The 18,427-nt window shown below is 38.0% G+C and overlaps 1 protein-coding gene across 1 annotated transcript in view; it reads left to right on the top strand.

Annotated features, from left to right (window-relative positions):
* Window positions 1-18,427, top strand: part of RYR2 (ryanodine receptor 2) — an 819,632-nt gene that overhangs the window by 513,624 nt on the left and 287,581 nt on the right. The window contains exon 36 of the mRNA XM_075556394.1: window positions 5,540-5,766. Coding sequence (XP_075412509.1) covers window positions 5,540-5,766 — 227 coding nt within the window. The remainder of the gene's footprint in view (window positions 1-5,539; window positions 5,767-18,427) is intronic.

The following is an 18,427-nucleotide window of genomic DNA, read 5'->3' as shown; positions in this document are numbered from 1 at the left end:
TGTAAATCAGGCAAAGAAGTCAGCACAATACTACAAACAATGACAAATCTCTGGAAATTCAATTAAAAAAATGTTGTTTTTATATATATACAGGAGGGTACACACACACTAATTTAACAATATCTACATTTTTACTTTAGGGATATGGATTACATTCTTAAAATAGAGTGTCCATGCTCACCCTCTTTTACTCAATTGTCCCCATTAACATAAACCCACTTCCCTGAAGATTCCCATCTAATCTTTCAAGTTGTTGTGAATTTGATCCTGTACAGGTAGCTCTTAAAAGAGCACAATGCTAAGGCACATATTATTTGCTAATTAAACTAAACTGTTGTTTGCTTTACAATAGTTTTCTGAGGATACTTACGGTTTGGGCTTAAAAATTTTTGTGTCAGGGTATTAATTTCTGGGATTCCTCTGGAAATTTGAAGAAGCAATGAAGTATAATGAGACATGCTTTGGAAAGATTTCTTGATGTCATAGTAGAGATGTATAAGAAAAGTGCAGGCGGTAGCAATCTGAGACATAATAAAATCTGTAAAGGACTGTTGGTGGTACTCTTGGTAAGCTTTAGATTGCAAACAGCAATATCAGCAGCCTAAAGTCATTAAATACTCCTCTGAAAAGATGAGGCTCCATGCTCTCAGAAAGGTTTGCAACCTAGACAACCTTACATAGGATAATTACGAGTTGGAATCAGCATCTTAGCAGTAGGTAAGTGGTGGTAGTATATAGTCTATATGTATCATGGTTCCATGAAAGTAGTAATGGATAGAAAGTGATAAGCATGTATATGCTTTAAAGGAAAAATTAATATAATTTTTGAATTATAGGTTGTATAGAGGAATGATAGGTATTAAAGACAACTGAAGATTCAAAGTTTCTTTAAATGTCCTCATTGGACAAATGGGAGACACTAATATAGTAAGAAGAAAATCTTCCTGTAATCCAGAAAGACTTTAAATTTCATTTTGAAACCGCAAAAATTGAAGTGCCTGTGATATACATCATGGTGTATTTAGTTTATAATTTCTGTATGCTGGTTTAATTACTATGTGCATCTTTCTCAATTATGTGCACTTCAGTGTCTTCTCTTGTCAAACCAGGCTCTCAATTTGTTTTATATTATTGTTAGATGCAATATAAAAGAATATCTTCAATAATGTTTTATATAGTATCTACTCACTAATGTATATATAATATGTATCTATAATACACGTGTACATCTAATACATATAGATATATGGCAATAACTTATTTTAGAATAATTAATAACAAATTAGTCCCAAGAAGATAGAGATTACAGATATCTCAAATGTCCAACTCTGTTGTGATATTGTATACTGTTGCACTTCCCCTCCACTATTCCATTTAGTATATTCCCCCACATCCCTAGGTTTTTTAATTTGTTGCAATTTCTCACAGAAACTCAGGAGACTCTAAGAAAATGTCTCACATGGCTATAGTCCAGAGCCAGAAGCCAAATATGTCCAAATGTAAAAGCAGGTGTTCTCGCTTCTATCAGCACTCAGTCAAGAAAGAGAGGGAAGACTTTGATGGAGAGCGGTTTTGTCTTTCCGCAGTCCATACCCCCGAGGAAAACTTAGTTCACAGCTTTTCCAGGGGTAAACACTCAGGATACAACCCACCTTACGCTTGTGGTAACGAATTCCCTATAAAATGAGATTAAAACCATAGGCAGAGAGGCTAGAATTTATAGTACATCACCAAAAGGATTGTGGCTAGAAGGACCACATTAAGCTGTTGATTACTTCCCAAGATATGTGGATCTAGTTGTAGTTTTTAAAGAGGCCTATGGAAGAGATTAAAATTTTAGTCATCAGTAAACTTTTAGTCCTCAATCAATGAAAGCTAGCTCAGAATAAATTTAGAGAGTGAGGACAATATATGGTTAGAGCCTGTGGTTGTACTAACTAAGAAAAAGGGACTTATAGGAGTAGAGAGGAGCAATGATCAGGAATGTAGAACTACAGAGAATATCTGTATAAAGGCATGGGGGTGGCCTTATCTATTCTCCTGTGGCTATCCCTGTTCCCATGAGGCAGGGTTCAGACATGCCTTTGTTCTCCATCTTCCTTTACCTATTCTGGCACCAATCCGTCTCCCACAGCGCTCTACATCTATGCTGGGTTCAAAAATTAGTTGTAATAGTCACACAGAACTCAAAGACAAAACTCAGATTTTTAGAGGTTTATTAGGGAAGTTACTAAGGTACCACAAGTCAGGATCAGTAAAGAGAAAGGATATAGTCATTGGTTCACAGAAGTAACTCCCCTCAGCCAGCAACCATGTCTCTCTCAGCTCCGCAGCCTCTCAGCTTTGTGAATCAAGAAGCCTGCCTATTTTTCTGTCTCGCAATTCTATAGTCTCAGGGGTGCTTCTCTGTTCTGCCTTGTTTTCCTTGTCCTGACCTCTGGTCTCTGCCTTGCTCCTTTGCCTAGAGTTTCCATAAGGAGCCCTGGTGGTATAGTGCTTATGTGTTGGGCTGCAACCCAAAATGCCAGCAGTTTGAAACCACCAGCACTTCTCTATATTGCTGTAAACAGTTACAGTCTCAGAAACCCAGCGAGGCTACTATGAGTCAGCATTGATTCCATGGCAACAAGTTATTTATTTATTTATTTGTTTGTTTCTATGTCACAGTCTTTGGAACCTCTCGTCTTGCCCTCTGACTCAAAACCTGTGAATATGACCTTCTTCCAATGGTCCTAGGATTTCTCTCTCCTGCTGCTGAGAACGTTCCTCCTTATTGCCAAGCCTCGCTATTAGACTCACACACACCCCAATTAAATGATTTCACCATCATTTTGTGGTAGGGGTACCTAGAAGAGTCACTTAAGAAACTTCACTCCACACAGGCCACCCTCTTTTCCAGCCCTGTCACTTTCATTTTAGAAAAACTAGCTTCCCACTGTTTAAGTTACATCAATTACAGTCACAACTTTACAACCACCATTAGCCCTGTTGGCAACCACACCTAATGACCATCTCCCCCTAGCCACATTAGGAAAAGAGAAAACTACTTAGTGGGAATCCTTCCCTGTTCTACTTATTTTGAGACTAATCACACCCCTGTGATTAGTAAACTAGTCACTTCATGCCTTTACCACTCCCCAAGTCCTTACATTTCCTTATTCAATTTCTAAATTTACCTCCCTATAAACCCAGTATTCTGAGGCGATAAGCCTGTTCTTTGATGTAAAGAATCTTCAACTAGTTGCAAGTCTGGAGAAAAGTACACCAACTCACAAGGTCAAACTTCTCTTTATCGGATCAGGTTCTTATGAACTCAGCTCTGGCAATTTCTTAATGAAAGCCAAATAAAGGAGACATTTTCAAAAGCAGTGGCAATCAATAAATAATATCAGTTATTAAATGCTGATGAAAGTCCAATCTAATAAGGACTAAAGGAATCCACTGATTTTCTTAACTAGGAAGAATTTGATACCCTTACTGGAATAATTTCTTCAAAATAAAAAGAGAAACCATATTATGGTAAATTCAAGTTTGAAATTAAGAGAAAAGATAGAGCTGTTTTATCTGTCTTTTTTATGACACTTGACAGGGAAATGACATTGTATCCGTACCATGACCTGTGTATACAATTTCCCTTTTAAATGTATGAAACGTTCATAGCAATTGCACAGTTATTTGTTTATTTTCTTTTTTTGAATTAGGTTAAGGTGCAAATGATCAGTTTTACTTTCAGCAAGTCATACACATTTTGCCCCAGCTCATCCACTATGATGCCTCCAGTTATCTCACTTCCTCCCTGTGTTTCCTGTTTCTATTCCTCCTTTTCCCTTAAACCTCTGAATGTTGTCCTTGGGTGAATACTATCTTTTGATCATAAATGGCTTATTATTCTTATACAGATGAGACTTGAAGAGTGACTAAAAACCACAGTTTTATCTGACCAGTAATCTGGCCTTTTTTATGTCCTTAAGTTTTATTCAACATCTTTCTCCCACTTTATCCAGGACTTCCAATAGGATCCTTTAGTTAGTAGCTGTAGCCAGGAAGTATCGAATTCCTCTGAGTTTGGGCTTGGGAAACTGATATTTAGGAGGCCCAGTAGCCCATTGGACTAATTGTTTCCATGTCTTTTGATTTTCCTCACTCTTCCTTCTTCCAGACAGAGATAAGGTGATAATTGCCCTTTAGAGGACTGTTTATGAGCTTTTGGTCAGTCACTACTTACTAAAGCAAGATGAAGAACAGTGCCTTTGTTTGCTGTCTTCTGATATGATGTGTTTTTAGTTTTGTTCAACTGGGGCTCCATTTACATGACTTCAAGTCCCTTCGCAGTCTGGCATCATGTTACCAGGCATTATAGCCTACCCCTCTCTTCATTGTATTCCGGCCTCATTGTTGGTGTTGAGTACTGTTGAGTTAATTTGGACTCCCAGGGACCCCTGAAGACAGTACAACTATTGCACATGGATTCAATCTCTATGGAAGCTAGTGGGTTCCTTTTAGTTGGCAGCCAACTAGTTAACTATTGTACCACCTGGACACCTTATTGCTCCGTTTGGCAGCCAAGCTGCTTTTTCGAATCCTTTATACTATTTTCTCTCTATGAGCATTTCCTTCCCAACATAGCAACATAGTTCATCTCCTATGACTTTGCTTTAATATCAACTTCTCAATGACCACTGACCACTATTTGTAACTATTGCCTTCAAATATGGACTCCTATCACACTTGTTTTTTCCCCCCGTTAATATAGCATTTATTCTAATATACTATTTGATTAATTAATTTTGTTTATGTTTCTAGTAAGAAAAATGAAAGCTTAGATTTTGTCTGTTTTGTTCATTGGTATATCCTTAGTGTCTGGTTCTGCCTCCCTCTACCAATAAGTAACAGAGGCTAGAGAACTCCTTTGAGAATGAACTTGTCTAAAGAATGAAGTAGAGAAGGTCCTAGGTTCCAGATTGTATTAGTTTAAAAAACAAACAAACAAACAAAAAACCCAAACTCACTGCCATAGAGTCAATGCCAACACATAGTGGCCCTATGGACAGAGTAGAACTGCCCCTGTGGGTTTCTAAGACTGTTTATGGAAGTAAAAATGGCTGGTTAATTACATTTTCTCAGGTGACAGGATGAGATGAACATCAGGGACAACAAAAGATAGAGTATCAAATTGGCTTGACCTCTCTTTGAGGAAGTTTGCCACTGATAGTAGCTGAAGGCTCATCAGAATACCCTAAGAGGTAAATTTGGTGGATACCTAAAAGGAACATAGAGTTCTATTTACATCCCTGATATGCTAAAGGGCGTCCAGGAAGTGACTATCCCATGACCGGAACTGTCAGGTGGTTTACTTCATAATATATTCTCTGCTTGTCACTTCAGGAAATTTTCAACCCAATAGATGCGATTTCTTACATACTGTATCTCCTACTGTGTCATATGTTCATTATCTCTTTTCTCTGCAGAAGTCTAATTATTCCTTTATATTCCCATGTGATTTAGTGAGCTCATCCTTGTTCTGCTTCACCCTCTCTAGAATGTAATGCCTCTGTCAGCTGGATTATTCAAAAGTGAACATAAAAATCCTGTGCCACAATGTCCTCCACGTCTCCATGTGCAGTTTTTATCACATGTTCTTTGGAGCAGAATGCCAAACCAGTTCTTGAAGGTAGACGTCTCTCGAATCAGTGAACGCCAAGGCTGGCTGGTGCAATGTTTGGACCCTCTGCAGTTCATGTCTCTTCATATCCCAGAGGAGAACAGGTTAGCCCATGTATGCTTCAATGTATGGCATTAGACTCACCTACCACTCAGGACTGGAAATGTAGCGAGAAAAAGAAACATACAGACAAGCATAAGGTTTCAAAATTGTCAGGTTGATTTGGAGACAGAAAGAAGACAAAGGTAGAAAACAGTTTCAAGTAGAAAACCGTTTCAAAGATTTATTTCAGAACTCTGGGGCGAAATTCTTGGGTCTCTAAATCAGGGCCAGGGAAAAGGCACTGCCCTGGAAGGAGAGGAAGGGTTTTGTAGTACTGGTCTGGGGGACGGGCAGTTTGGGGAATCTGCCATTTCGGTTTGACTGTTCTGCCAGGTGGGCAATTAGAACTCAGTAACAATGTAACAATGCTATGGGAGCTGCCTCCATCCGTGTCAGGGCTTCGAAGGCCACCATCAGGAGTCATTGCGCACTGTTGAGCACACTTGCCTGCCCCACCAGTTCCCGTTTCTGCTAACAAAAATGTTTTTTTTTTTTAAATAACAGATTTCTTTTGGAAATGACACTGTTATTTTAAATGTTCCAGGTTTAAATCTATTTCTCAACCACATAATTGGTACAAAATTTACTTTGAATCTTCCACATTTACATCTATTTCTCAACCACCAAATTACTGAAAAATAATACTATACTACAGTTGAATTAATGTACAAGTTTTTTTTACTTTTGTCTGCTTAGTATATCAATTGTAATTAAAATACAGACATATTTGTAATTTGAATTGTGACTTAACAGAACTCCAGGACGTTAAGGATGAACTCCTTGGGAAGCACTTTGGTAAACCCTTTTGTTTACAGATGTAAAGATCTGAGACTAAGAATTATTAATGAAACAAAATTGTGAAAATATTTCAAGGAATTTGGAAACAAGTTTATATACACTCAATCATTGATAATATAAACGTAACACATTTTAAAGGTACCTTTGTTTATGATTTGCAGTGTTCCCATATGATTGCCAATTGAACAGTGGACATTTCTTTTCAGAAGCCTTCTTATCACAAAGAGTTAAGGGTCTGGTTTTGACATTTTCTTGCCAACATACCACAGCCAAGTGAAATATTGACTGAAAGCAACATAAGTACAAATGCATTTGTTGAACTTCTTGTTAAGAGCTATCCAACCCATAGGGATCTTTAGAGATGGTTGGTATTCCCTTTTATTATAACTTTATATGTTCACCCATATTTTGGAAAACAGTTTGGAGGTGCCTCCTAAGTTAAATAGAGACGTTATCATAAACTCAAAGCTCAAACGACTGCCATCAAGTAGATTCCAATTCAGAGTATTACTGCTCCTGGGGGGTCTTCGAGGCTGTACTTCTTTATGAGCATAGAAAACTTCTCCCGTGGACTGGCTGGTGGTTCCAAACTGCTGACCTTACTGTTAGAAAACACATATGTAATCACTATGCAACCTGTCCTCTTTTCGGAAGAAGCAACTATTCATGGGAAGCAACCATTAGACTCTTATTTATATACCCAAGAGAAATGAAAATGTATGTTCTCAAAAAAAACTTGAACATAGATGCTCATAGAGTGTTATTCATAATAATAAAAAGTAAAAACAACACATGTGTCTATCAATATGTTAAATAAACTGATCAATCCTTGTGCATGGAAGATAGGCAAATTTGTGAAAGATTCCATATATTTGAATAGCCCTAGTGGGACTTTGGTTTTGGCATTGAGCCCCTAACTCCCAAGTTTAGCAGTTCAAAACCCTTAGCCTCTCTGTGAAAGAAAAATAAAGCTGTTTTGGAAACTACATTCAGGTTTCAGTATGCACGGGAATTTGGCCAATAGTACTAGAGTGTGTATATATATATATATATATATATATATATATATATATATATATATATATATATACATATATATATAATTAATTAATTATTCAGCCACTTAAAAAAGAATGACTTAATGATATGTGCTACTAAATTGATGAACCTCAAAAACACTATAGTAAGTGACAGAGGCCAGTTGCAATAGGCCATATGTTATAGAATCAATCCCCTTTTCATAAAAATACCATGATAGATTAATCTGAGTGAATTTCAGAAAGTTAATTAAAAAATGAATGAATAAAAATGGAATTTTTCCATGAAGTTTTTGAAGCCCCCCACAGAGAAAGGAGATTAATATTTGCTTACTATTGGTGGGGCGGAGGAGGGAAGTAGGAAGAGGAATTACTGCTAGTGAATATTGGGTTTCTTTATAGAGGATTCATGATGGTGTAATGTTTAATAGCTCACTATTTACCAACATGTCAGTTTTTCCAATCCATTGGCTGCTTCTCCAGAGAAAGATGTCGAAAAACTTGGAAACTCTGTGGGGTAATTCTACTGTTGCCACCAGTCAGAATTCAACTTGAAGGCTGATAGTTAAATGCTGTGTCAACTTTACTGGGCAAGCATTCTCCGTGGTTTAGCAGTTGTTGTTGGGTGGCATTAAGTAAGTTCAGACTCCCAAGAACTGTTGTACAACAGAACGAAATACTGCCCAGTCCTGTGCCAACCTCACAATTGTTATATTTGAGCCCATTACTGCATCCATTATATCTCATCAAAAGTTTCCTCTTTTTTGCTATACTTCTACTTTACCAAATATGATGTGCTGTATTGGGGACAGGTCTTTCCAGATAACATGTCCAAAGTATATGAGATGAAATGTCACTATTCTTACTTCTAAGAACCATTCTAGTTGTACTTCTTCCAAGACAGAACTGTTTGTTCTGTTGGCAGTTCATGGTACAGTCAATAGCTTTCACCACCACCATAATTATTGATTTTTCTTCAGTCTTCCTTGTTCAGTGTCCAACGTCCACATGCATATAAGGCAACCAAAATTATCATTGCTTTGGTTTGGTGCACCTTGGTCCTCAAAGTGATATCCATGCTCGTCAATACTTTAAAGAGATCTTGTGAAACAGATTTACCTAGTGCAATGCACTGTTTGAATTCTTGACTGCTGCATCCATGAGCATTGATTGTGCTGCCAAGCCAGATAAAATCCTGACATCTTCAGTATGTTTCTCTATTTATCATGATGTTACTTATTGGTTGAGTTAGGAGGATTCAGACTTTCTTTGCATTGAATAGTAAGTCCTTCACACTTTGAGAAAACAAAGTTGTTTATTTGCATATCTAAATTTGTTAATAAACCTTCTTCCAATCCTGATACTACATATTTCCTCATTTAGTCATTTCTTGGATTAATTGCTCAGCATACAGATTGAATATGTACAGTGAAAGGATATAGCCCTATGCACACTTGTCCTGTTGTAAACCATGCAGTATATGGTAGTTAATATAATTTCATTTCAACTTGAAGATATGTAAAAGTGTAGAAGTGGAATTTAGTCTGTTCGTTAGGCAACAGCCTGGTGGTAACTCCTTGTGGGCCTGGCATTCTCATAAGGAGGGTCCTCAGAACCTCCCCACTCTCTCTGCCTTCACCTTCCTGCTGGAAGACCCTGTTTGTTTCCAGAGCAGTAGAAATGCGTCCACAGCCATTGGATCCACAAGACATTGCCCCCACCAGCCTTTGATATTCTTGAATTCTGCATCATTGCATGTGGCTGTGTGACTTATGGAATAGTATCAGACCGAGCTGGGATGTTTTCTTGATATACAATTACTTCTTGATATAAAGCTCTTTCTTATACATATATGAGTGTCCCTGGATTTGTTTCTCTAGTCAACTGGCCTAAAACACCAAATTCCTATTTTGCATTTGAATGATTGCCTCTTGGTCCATGAACAGGTTCCATATGGAATTTTCTGAAATTTTCATTCTTCTTAAGATTAGCCATAATTAATTATGATATACACAGTTGAATGCCTTGGCAAAGACAATAAAACACAAGTAAACATCTTTCTGGTATTCTCTGCTTTCAGCCAAGATCCATGTGACATCAGCAATGAGCCCCTTGTTCCACATTCTCTTCTGAATCCAGCTTCTATTTCTGGAAGCCCTCTGTCAACATAGTCCTGAAACCATGCTTGAATGAACTTCACTAAATTTTACTTGTATGTAATATCAGTGATATTGTTCTGTAATGTGTACATTCTCTTAGGTCACCTTTCTTTGGAATGATTACAAATATAGGTCTCTTCCAGCCAATTAACTTTCTTCCAAATTTATTGGCATAGACCAGCAAGTGCTTCCAGTGCTGTTTCAGCTTGTTGAAATCAATTCCTGAAACCATGTTTGCAGTGAATGCCTTCAGTGCAATTTGAACTTCTTCCTTAATTTGGACTTCTTATCATAAGTTATCTGTTGAAATGATTGAATATCCAATCATTCTTTTTGATATAGTGAAGGTATGGATTCCTTCAATCTTCTTTTGATGCTTCCTGCATTGTTCAATATTTTGCTCATAAGAACTGCCATACGCTAATTCCGACTCATAACGACACTGTAAGACATGGCAAAAGTGCCCCTGCTCGTCTCCGAGGCAGTAACTCTTTACTAAGTAGAAACTGAGTTGCTGTCTTTCTCCCAGCAACTGCAGATTATTTTGAATTGCTCACCTTGCAATTAGCAGCCCAATGCATAACCATGATGCCACCTGGACTCCAATTCTGTTCATAGAATATTTTAATATTTACAATCCAAAGTTTGATTCTTTTACATTTTTATTAATGTTTGAAATGGATTTGTATATCACTAAAGATTCCCAGTCCATTTCAGTTTTACGTTTGATCGTTTTTTTTAGTCACACAGATCAATAATTAGGTCTGAGTGGTAAGGAACCTAGAGAGTTTTTCTTCCGTTATTTTATCTTGAGATGCATTGACTGTGTCTTTCCTTCTTGGTTTTCTAACTACAGGTTAGAACTGTAAATCTCTGCACTTTTAATTATGGCTCCTTACTTTGTTTACTTGAGCTGCCCTTTGAAATTTTCTGTTCAACTGTTCTACTTCATTATTTCTTCCATTTGCTTCATTGTGATGAAGAAGTTATTGGTCTTGCAAAATTCTATCATGTAATTTGAGCCTCATTTCTAGCACCAAGGCATATTTTCCTAGTTTCTTTTTGTTTCTAATTTTTGCTTTCAATTCCTCTATAATTGTTGGTTTATCTTGATACATTTGATGTTTCACACTGAATAAGTTGCCAAAGATGATTCAATTTCTGCCTCACTCCCTTTAGTGACTAGTGTACAAATTTGGAAAACCTAATTTCTTTGTATGGGAATAGATATCCTATCACACATGTCATTGTACTTTAACGAAGATCTTGAAATGTCCCTTTCTACATAGAATGTGACGCCATTCCTCTTGAGTTTGTCATTCTTGGTGTCCTTCCCAGGCAGTTCTATGGACCGTTGGATTAAAAATGGCCAGTGCTAGTCCATTGCACCAAACATATGGACTCTTTGATGAAAACAGGACAAATGCCAATCCAATGCCTATTGATGTTGTCACCATCCAATGACTTGGTTCCAAACTTTAGAGACCCTGTGCACATCAGAGAAGTACACTGTCCAATGCTGCAGCCTTCTTATAATTGTTCCTATGCCAGAGCCCAGTGTTGTATCAACTGTTATAATACATCTCGTTGAGGACCTTCCTCATTTTTTTTTGCTGCCACTCTGCCAAGCATGATGTCTTTCTTCGGTGTCTTCTGACAACATGTCCAAAGGATGTAAGATGATGGCTCATCATCCTTGCCTCTAAGGAGCGCTCTGGTTGGACTTCTTCCAAAACAGCTTTCTTTTTCCTTCTGATAGCCCATATTATTTTCAATAATCTTCACAAATACCACAATTCAAAGGAATCAATTCTTCATCGATCTTCCTATAAAGTCTAGGATATTAATTTTTATGCAGTACACTTAATTTTTGATGACTGCTAATTTTCCAAGATGCACACTTTATATATTCCATGTTGTAATTATGAATTGATGTTCATAGCCTTTTCTCCTTATTTTGAGTCATGCCCCAACATCAGATAGAAATGGTGACGGTTTTGTTCCATTTACATTATTATTGAATTTACGTTGGGAAAGGAGCTCATCCTTGGTCATGTTTTGAGTGCCTTCTAATTTGAGGGGCACATCTTCTGGCCCTCTATATGACCTGTTGTTATTCATGAAGGTTTCAATACATGATAGTGTTCTACTGCTGTTCATAAGATTTTCAGTGGCTAATTTTTCAGAAGTGGAACATGTATTTCTTCTTCATAGTCCATAAATTCTGCGAAACCTTGAATGACCTTTCTATATTTGAAATAGTAGTTCTATAGCTTTCAGCAGTATAGCAACATGCAAGCTACAACAATAGGACAAACCGACTGAAAAGAGGTGAAACTTGACTATTAAGAGCTTTGTTGGTCTCGATTTCCTTTGCTGTTTTATTTGGGTTTGCCAGGTTTTTGTGCATATTTATGTAACTGCATGTCTATCTAGACAAGACAGGCAGGATAAATAATTCGAGGATGAGAAGAATGGGACCAATGGTTCCGGGGGGATACAAGAGAAGTGGAGGTGGGAGAAAGGAAGGGGGATGGGAACCAACCCAGGGACAAGGGAACAACAAGTGAACTAAAATCAATGGAGAGAAGGGCATAGGATGCCGAGTGGGGCTTAATCAAGGGCAATGTAGCAGTGAGGAATTACTAAACCTGAAGGAAGGCCAGACATGATGGTGAAACAAGAGGAAAATAAAAGGAAGTAGAGGAAAGAAACAGGAGGCAAGGGACATTTATTGAGGTCTAAGTACAGCCATATATATATATATAAATAGAACTATGTATTCATATATTTATATGTTAAGAATTAAGGTTGCAGGTGGACATTGGGCCTCTACTCAAGTACTCCCTTGACACAAGAACACTTTGTTCTAACAATCTGGCATTCTGTGATGCTCACCTACCCGACATGCTCGCTGAAGACAAAATGGGTGCATAAGTAAATGTGGTGAAGAAAGCTGATGGTGCCTGGCTACAGAAAGATACATCACCTGGGGATTTGAAGACTTGAAGATAAACAAGTGGCCATCTAACTGAGAAGGAACAAAGCCCACATGGAAGGAGCACATCAGCCTGTGTAATCATGAGGCGTCTATCAGGTGCCAGGCATCTAAGACTCAGAACAAATCATACCTAAGGTTAATGGTAGGGGGAGGCATGGAGTGGAGACCCAATGCTCATCTGTAGACAATTGAACATCCCCCTACAGAGGGGTCACAGGGAAAAAATGAGCCAGTCAGGCTGCAGTATAGCACTGATGAAACACACAATTTTCCTCTAGTTCTTTGGTGCTTCCTTCCCCCCACTATCATGACCTCAATTCCACCTTACAAAATGGATTAGATCAGAGCATGCATACTGCTACAGACAAGAGCTCACAACACAGGGAATCTAGAATAGATACCCCCCGAGGGCCAACAAAGAGAGTAAAGATGCCAGGAGGATTAGGGGAGGGTGGGAGGAGGAAAGGGGAATCAATCACAAGGATCAACTTATAACCACCTCTCAGGGGGACGAACAACAGAAAAGTGGGTGAGGGGGGGATGGAGGATGATGTAATATGTGAAAATAAGTTACCAAGGGTTTATGAGCAGTGTGGGCAGGGGAGGGAAGAGGAAGAATTAGGGAGCTGATATCAGGGACTCAATTGGGAAGAGAATGCGTTGAAATTGATGATGGCAGCATATGTGCAAATGTGCTTGACACCGTTACACTATTTTTTTCAGTACCTTTAAATTGAAAGCTTCATTAACAGTCTAACCTGTGAAACAAACTCAAAATGTACTATGAGTTGACATTTTTGTCTGTTCTGGAAGTTGACAGATATCCAGAACATGACTCGTCGTCAATCAACATCTCACCTTTTTTTGTGAAATGAGAAAACCACTTGTATACTTGAGTTCTTCCCATAGTGCAGTCTTTGTCAACCATGTTCAACATCACCACAGTTTCTGCTTCTTTTTTCCTGAACAGGAAACAAAATTTCACAGTTGAATGCTGTTCTCTTAAATCAGCCTACACACACACACACACACACAAAATTAGTTTTGAGTGAAACTCTTTAAAAAAAAACTCACTGTTATCAGAGAGAACCTTCCCAGGCAATGCCACTGGGCACACTAACTCAGCTATTTGCTAGATGCTCACTTAGCATGGAAAATGTCTACTATGAAAGCTTCGCTCCACCCAGTACAATTCTGGGTTTTTGGTACCCCCTCATATATGTAAGAGAGAGCTTTATATCATGAATTATTTATATATAAAGCAAACATCCCAGCCCAGTCCAGACTAACTCCATAATTCTGATATTAGTTCATAAGTCCCTCTTCAGACTCACATAGCCACATGCAATGATTTTGAATACAGGAAGATCACAGGCTGCTGGGTGCAGAGTTTTGTGGATACAATGACAGTGGTCACCTCACAGGGCTCACGCAGGTCCCAGGGGGACTCATCAACAGGAAGGGAAAGGCAGAGAGAGAGATGGGCCAGTCTCCACAGAGCCATTTATGTAGGTGCCACCTACATCATAGTAAACAATAAACTATCACAGTAAACAATAAAATCCAGATCCAAAGGAGGGAATGATATTAGAGCTGAAATTCTGAACATTGGTTTACAGAAGGCAGTGGATGACAGTGGAAACCTATAATCCATTCACAGGGTCCCCCATATAGATTAAGCCTCCAGTCAATCCCCTCTGACTATGGACCAGGATGGGAGAGACCGTGCTATTAGATAGAGTACATTGTATGGTAGATTACTAAATTTGTAATTATGTCAAAATGTGATACTTTGTAACTTGATTTTCCTATTGATCCAGTGTATAATTGTTATAGTTCTTAATATTTTCTGCTTTATTTTCTATTGAAGTTTTTCTGTTTCATTCTGTCATTGTTGCCATGTGGACTTTTGTGTGTGTTTTGTTTTGATTATGTATGTTTTTCTGTATATGAAACCCAGTATAAGTAAAACTGTAGAGCAAAAACTGCAGTAACAGTTTCAAAAGGAGATGGCTGGAGACAGTAGTGGAAAATGGAGAGCCAACAGCGAGTACAAGGAAGAAGAAATATCCTGCCATTGTTAGTAGTGATGGTTGCATAATTCTTACATGTGTGATTGAACTATTGAAAGTATATGTGAATTGTATGTCAATGAAACTGTTAAAAATAAAATAATTAATAGAAAGTTATGACCATGTGTCCACTTGCAAAAATGAAAACTATGATCATTATATATTGAAGGGTATATGTAACTGATTGTGTATGTGTTGTTCTTAGGTGCTGTTGATTTGATTCCAACTCACTACCCATTCCACATAATTTTTCTTATGTGTGAGTCCATTGTTGAAGCCACTGTGTCAATCCATCTTGTGGAGGGCCTTCACTTTTTCCCTGTTCCTCCATTTTACCAAGAACAATGTCCTTCTCCAGGAACTTATCTCTCCACACAGTATGTCCAAAGCACATGAGACAAAAATCTCGCCACCCTTGCTTCTAAGGAGAAAGTGCTGTACTTCTTCCAAGAAAATCTGTTTGATAGTCCATGGTACTTCCACTATTTTTCCCCAAAGCCTGGTTCAAATGCACAGATTTTCCTTTGGTCTTCCTGATCCAATGGCCAATTTTGATAGCCATCTAGGACATGAAAATATAATAGCTTGGGTCAGGTGTATCTCAGTCCTCAAAGTAACATTGATGCTTTCCAACACTTCAAAGAGGTCTTGTGCGGCATATTTGCCCAATACAAGTTGTCTTTTGATCTCTTGATTGCTGCTTCCATGAGAAATGATTGTGGATCTGAGCAGAATTGTGACAATTTCTATCTTGTCTCCATTTGTCATTGTGCTACCTATCGGTCCACTTGTGAGGATTTTAGTCTTCTTTACCTTGAATGGTAGTCCACACTGAAGGCTAAAATCTCCATCAGCAAGTGCTCAAGTCCTTTTCACTTTCAGCAAGCAAGGCTGTGTCACTACATATCACACGTTGTTAAGAAGGCTTCCTCCAATCTTGATGCCACATTCTTTTCCATATACTCAAGCTTTCATGGTGATTTTCTCAGGAGATAGATTGAATAAGTATGGTGAGAGGATACTGTCCTCATAAACACCCTTCCTAATCATAAACCATCCATTAGTCCCTTGTTCTGTTCTCACAACTCTCTTTTGATCACTGCACAGGTTCTGCATGAGTGAAATTAAGTGTTCTGGTGTGTGTACAAACTCATTACCATTTTGACTCATAGCAACTCTATGGCAGGGTAAAACTGCTGTGAATTTCTGAGACTATATTCCTTTACGGGAGTAGCAAACCAGCCAATGGAGTTGAACTGCTGATTTTGTGGTTAGCAGCCCAACATATTTTTGTATTCTTCCCTCACAACATTTAAGGTGGATACAGACTAGTGTGTTTCAGTTGTGTGCATGTTAACTATATCACATTATAATTGGCATTTAGAGATTTTGTATGATTTAAGGAAATATGTTCAGATGGAAAGTTGAAACAGGATAGATTGTGACGCTTAAAGCTTTGTATCAACTTTGCTTTCCTTGAGTCCAGTACTTGGCAACTATGTAATGATGTATTTTTGAAGTTATGTAATGATGGTGTCATCCCCATGTTATTAGTCAATTTGTTTTAAAACAAGTTTCTCTGGGGTGTGGTCTGCATCATGTGTATGTATATGTGTGTGAATATATATATGTATGTATGTTCTGGAAAAGTTTGCCTGCTTGTTCTGGTTCCTGCATCTGGCTTGTCTTCATCATATGCCAACTTTAGAAATGAATTCATAGGTCTCTAGAACCTGTGACCTAGTGTACCCTGCCAGCTTACTTCTTTTTGGATATTCATCAGCCTCCTCAGCAACCTGTTTTCTGACTAGCTGATCTTGGATTCATCAACACCTGCAGCTACATGAATCAGAAAAAGCCTTCATCCTGATGCTTGATGCCACATACTTAGGTTTGCCAGCCACCAAATCCTGGGTTGCTAGGTCAACCAATTTATCTATCTATCTATCTATCTATCTATCTATCTATCTATCTATCTATCTATCTATCTATCTATCTATCATCTATCTATCTATCTATCTATATATCTATCTATCTAAATATTAGATGTTCCCTTATGTTATATTGCCTATGCCATGTCATTCGACTGTGTGGATCATAATAAACTATGAACAACCTTGAGAAGAATGGGAATTCCTGAACATATACTCATGAGAAACATGTGCATGGACCAAGAGGCAGTTCTGTGAATAGAACAAGGGAATTCTGTGAATCGAACAAGGGAATTCTGCATTGAATAAAATCAGGAAATGTGTGCTTCTTTTTACCATACTTATTCAATCTGTATGCTAAACAAATAATCAGAGAAACTTCCCTAGATGAAGAAAAATGTGGCATCAGGATTGGAGGAAGGTTTATTAATGTGAGATATATAGACAGAACCATTTTGCTTGCTGAAAGTGAGAGCTTGAAACACTTGCTGATGAAGATTGAGAATTGTAGCCTTTAATATGGATTACAATTCTATTTAAAGAAAACACGATTAGACCAGTAGATAACATTATGGTAAATGGAAAAAAAGGGAGAATTTGTCAAGGTTTGTGTTGTGCTTGGCTCCACTATCAATTCTCATGGAAGTAACAGCCAAGAAACCAAAAGGTGTATTGCATTAGGTAAATCTGCTGCACAAGACTTCATTAGCATATTGAAAATCAAGGGTGTTGCTTTGAGGACTAAGGTGTTACTGACCCAAGCCATGGTATTTCAACTGTCTTATATGTGAAAGTTGGCCATTGAATAAGGAAGAGCAAAAAAAAAAAAAGGAAGAGCAAAGAGAATAAATGCATTTGAATTATGGTTCTGGAGAAGACTATTGAAAGTGCCATGCACTGCTAAAAGGACAAACAGCTTGGTCTTGGAAGAAATATGGCCATAATGCCTCTTAGAGGCAGGATGGTGAGTCTTGGTCTTACATAGTTTGGATGGTTATCAGGAGAGACCAGTCCTTAGAAAAGGACATCATGTTTGTTAGTGGGACAATGAAAAAGACGAAAGCCCTCAACCAGATAGATTGACACAGTGGCTGTAACAATGGGCTCAAGCATAAGAACAATTATGAAGCTGACACAGGACCCAGCAGTGTTTTCTTCTATTGTGCATAATATGGCCGCTATAGGTTGGAATGAATTGATGATACCTAATGCGCGCACGTGTGTGTGTTTTAACCCCAAACTAAAATTATCCTAAAGTCGATTCCAACTCATAGAAACCCTATAGGACAGAATAGGCCCTGCCCTTTGAGTTTCCAAGACTTTAATCTTTATGGGAACAGACAGCCTCACCTTACTTCTGAGGTGCAACTGGCTTGTCTCTATGTCTGTCTGTCTTTATCTATCTATCTATCTATCTATCTATCTATCTATCTATCTATCTATCATCTAATCTATCATCTCTCGATAGAGAGAAAGAGAGAGAGGCACAGTGGACTACCCATATACCATTGAACAATTTGTGGAAAAATGAATAATTGAATTTTTGCACAAACTTTTAAAAGTCACTCACTCCCCCGCCACACACACACAGATTTTATTGCCTTTGCTTTATCGAGAGACCAATCTGAGACATGTGCTATGTGAATTTTTATATGCTCATAAGAA

This window comes from Tenrec ecaudatus, chromosome 8 (genome assembly GCF_050624435.1).
Source record: "Tenrec ecaudatus isolate mTenEca1 chromosome 8, mTenEca1.hap1, whole genome shotgun sequence".
NCBI lineage: Eukaryota > Metazoa > Chordata > Mammalia > Afrosoricida > Tenrecidae > Tenrec > Tenrec ecaudatus.
Note: the sequence above shows the minus strand (reverse complement) of the source record. Positions and strands in the feature narration are given on the sequence as shown.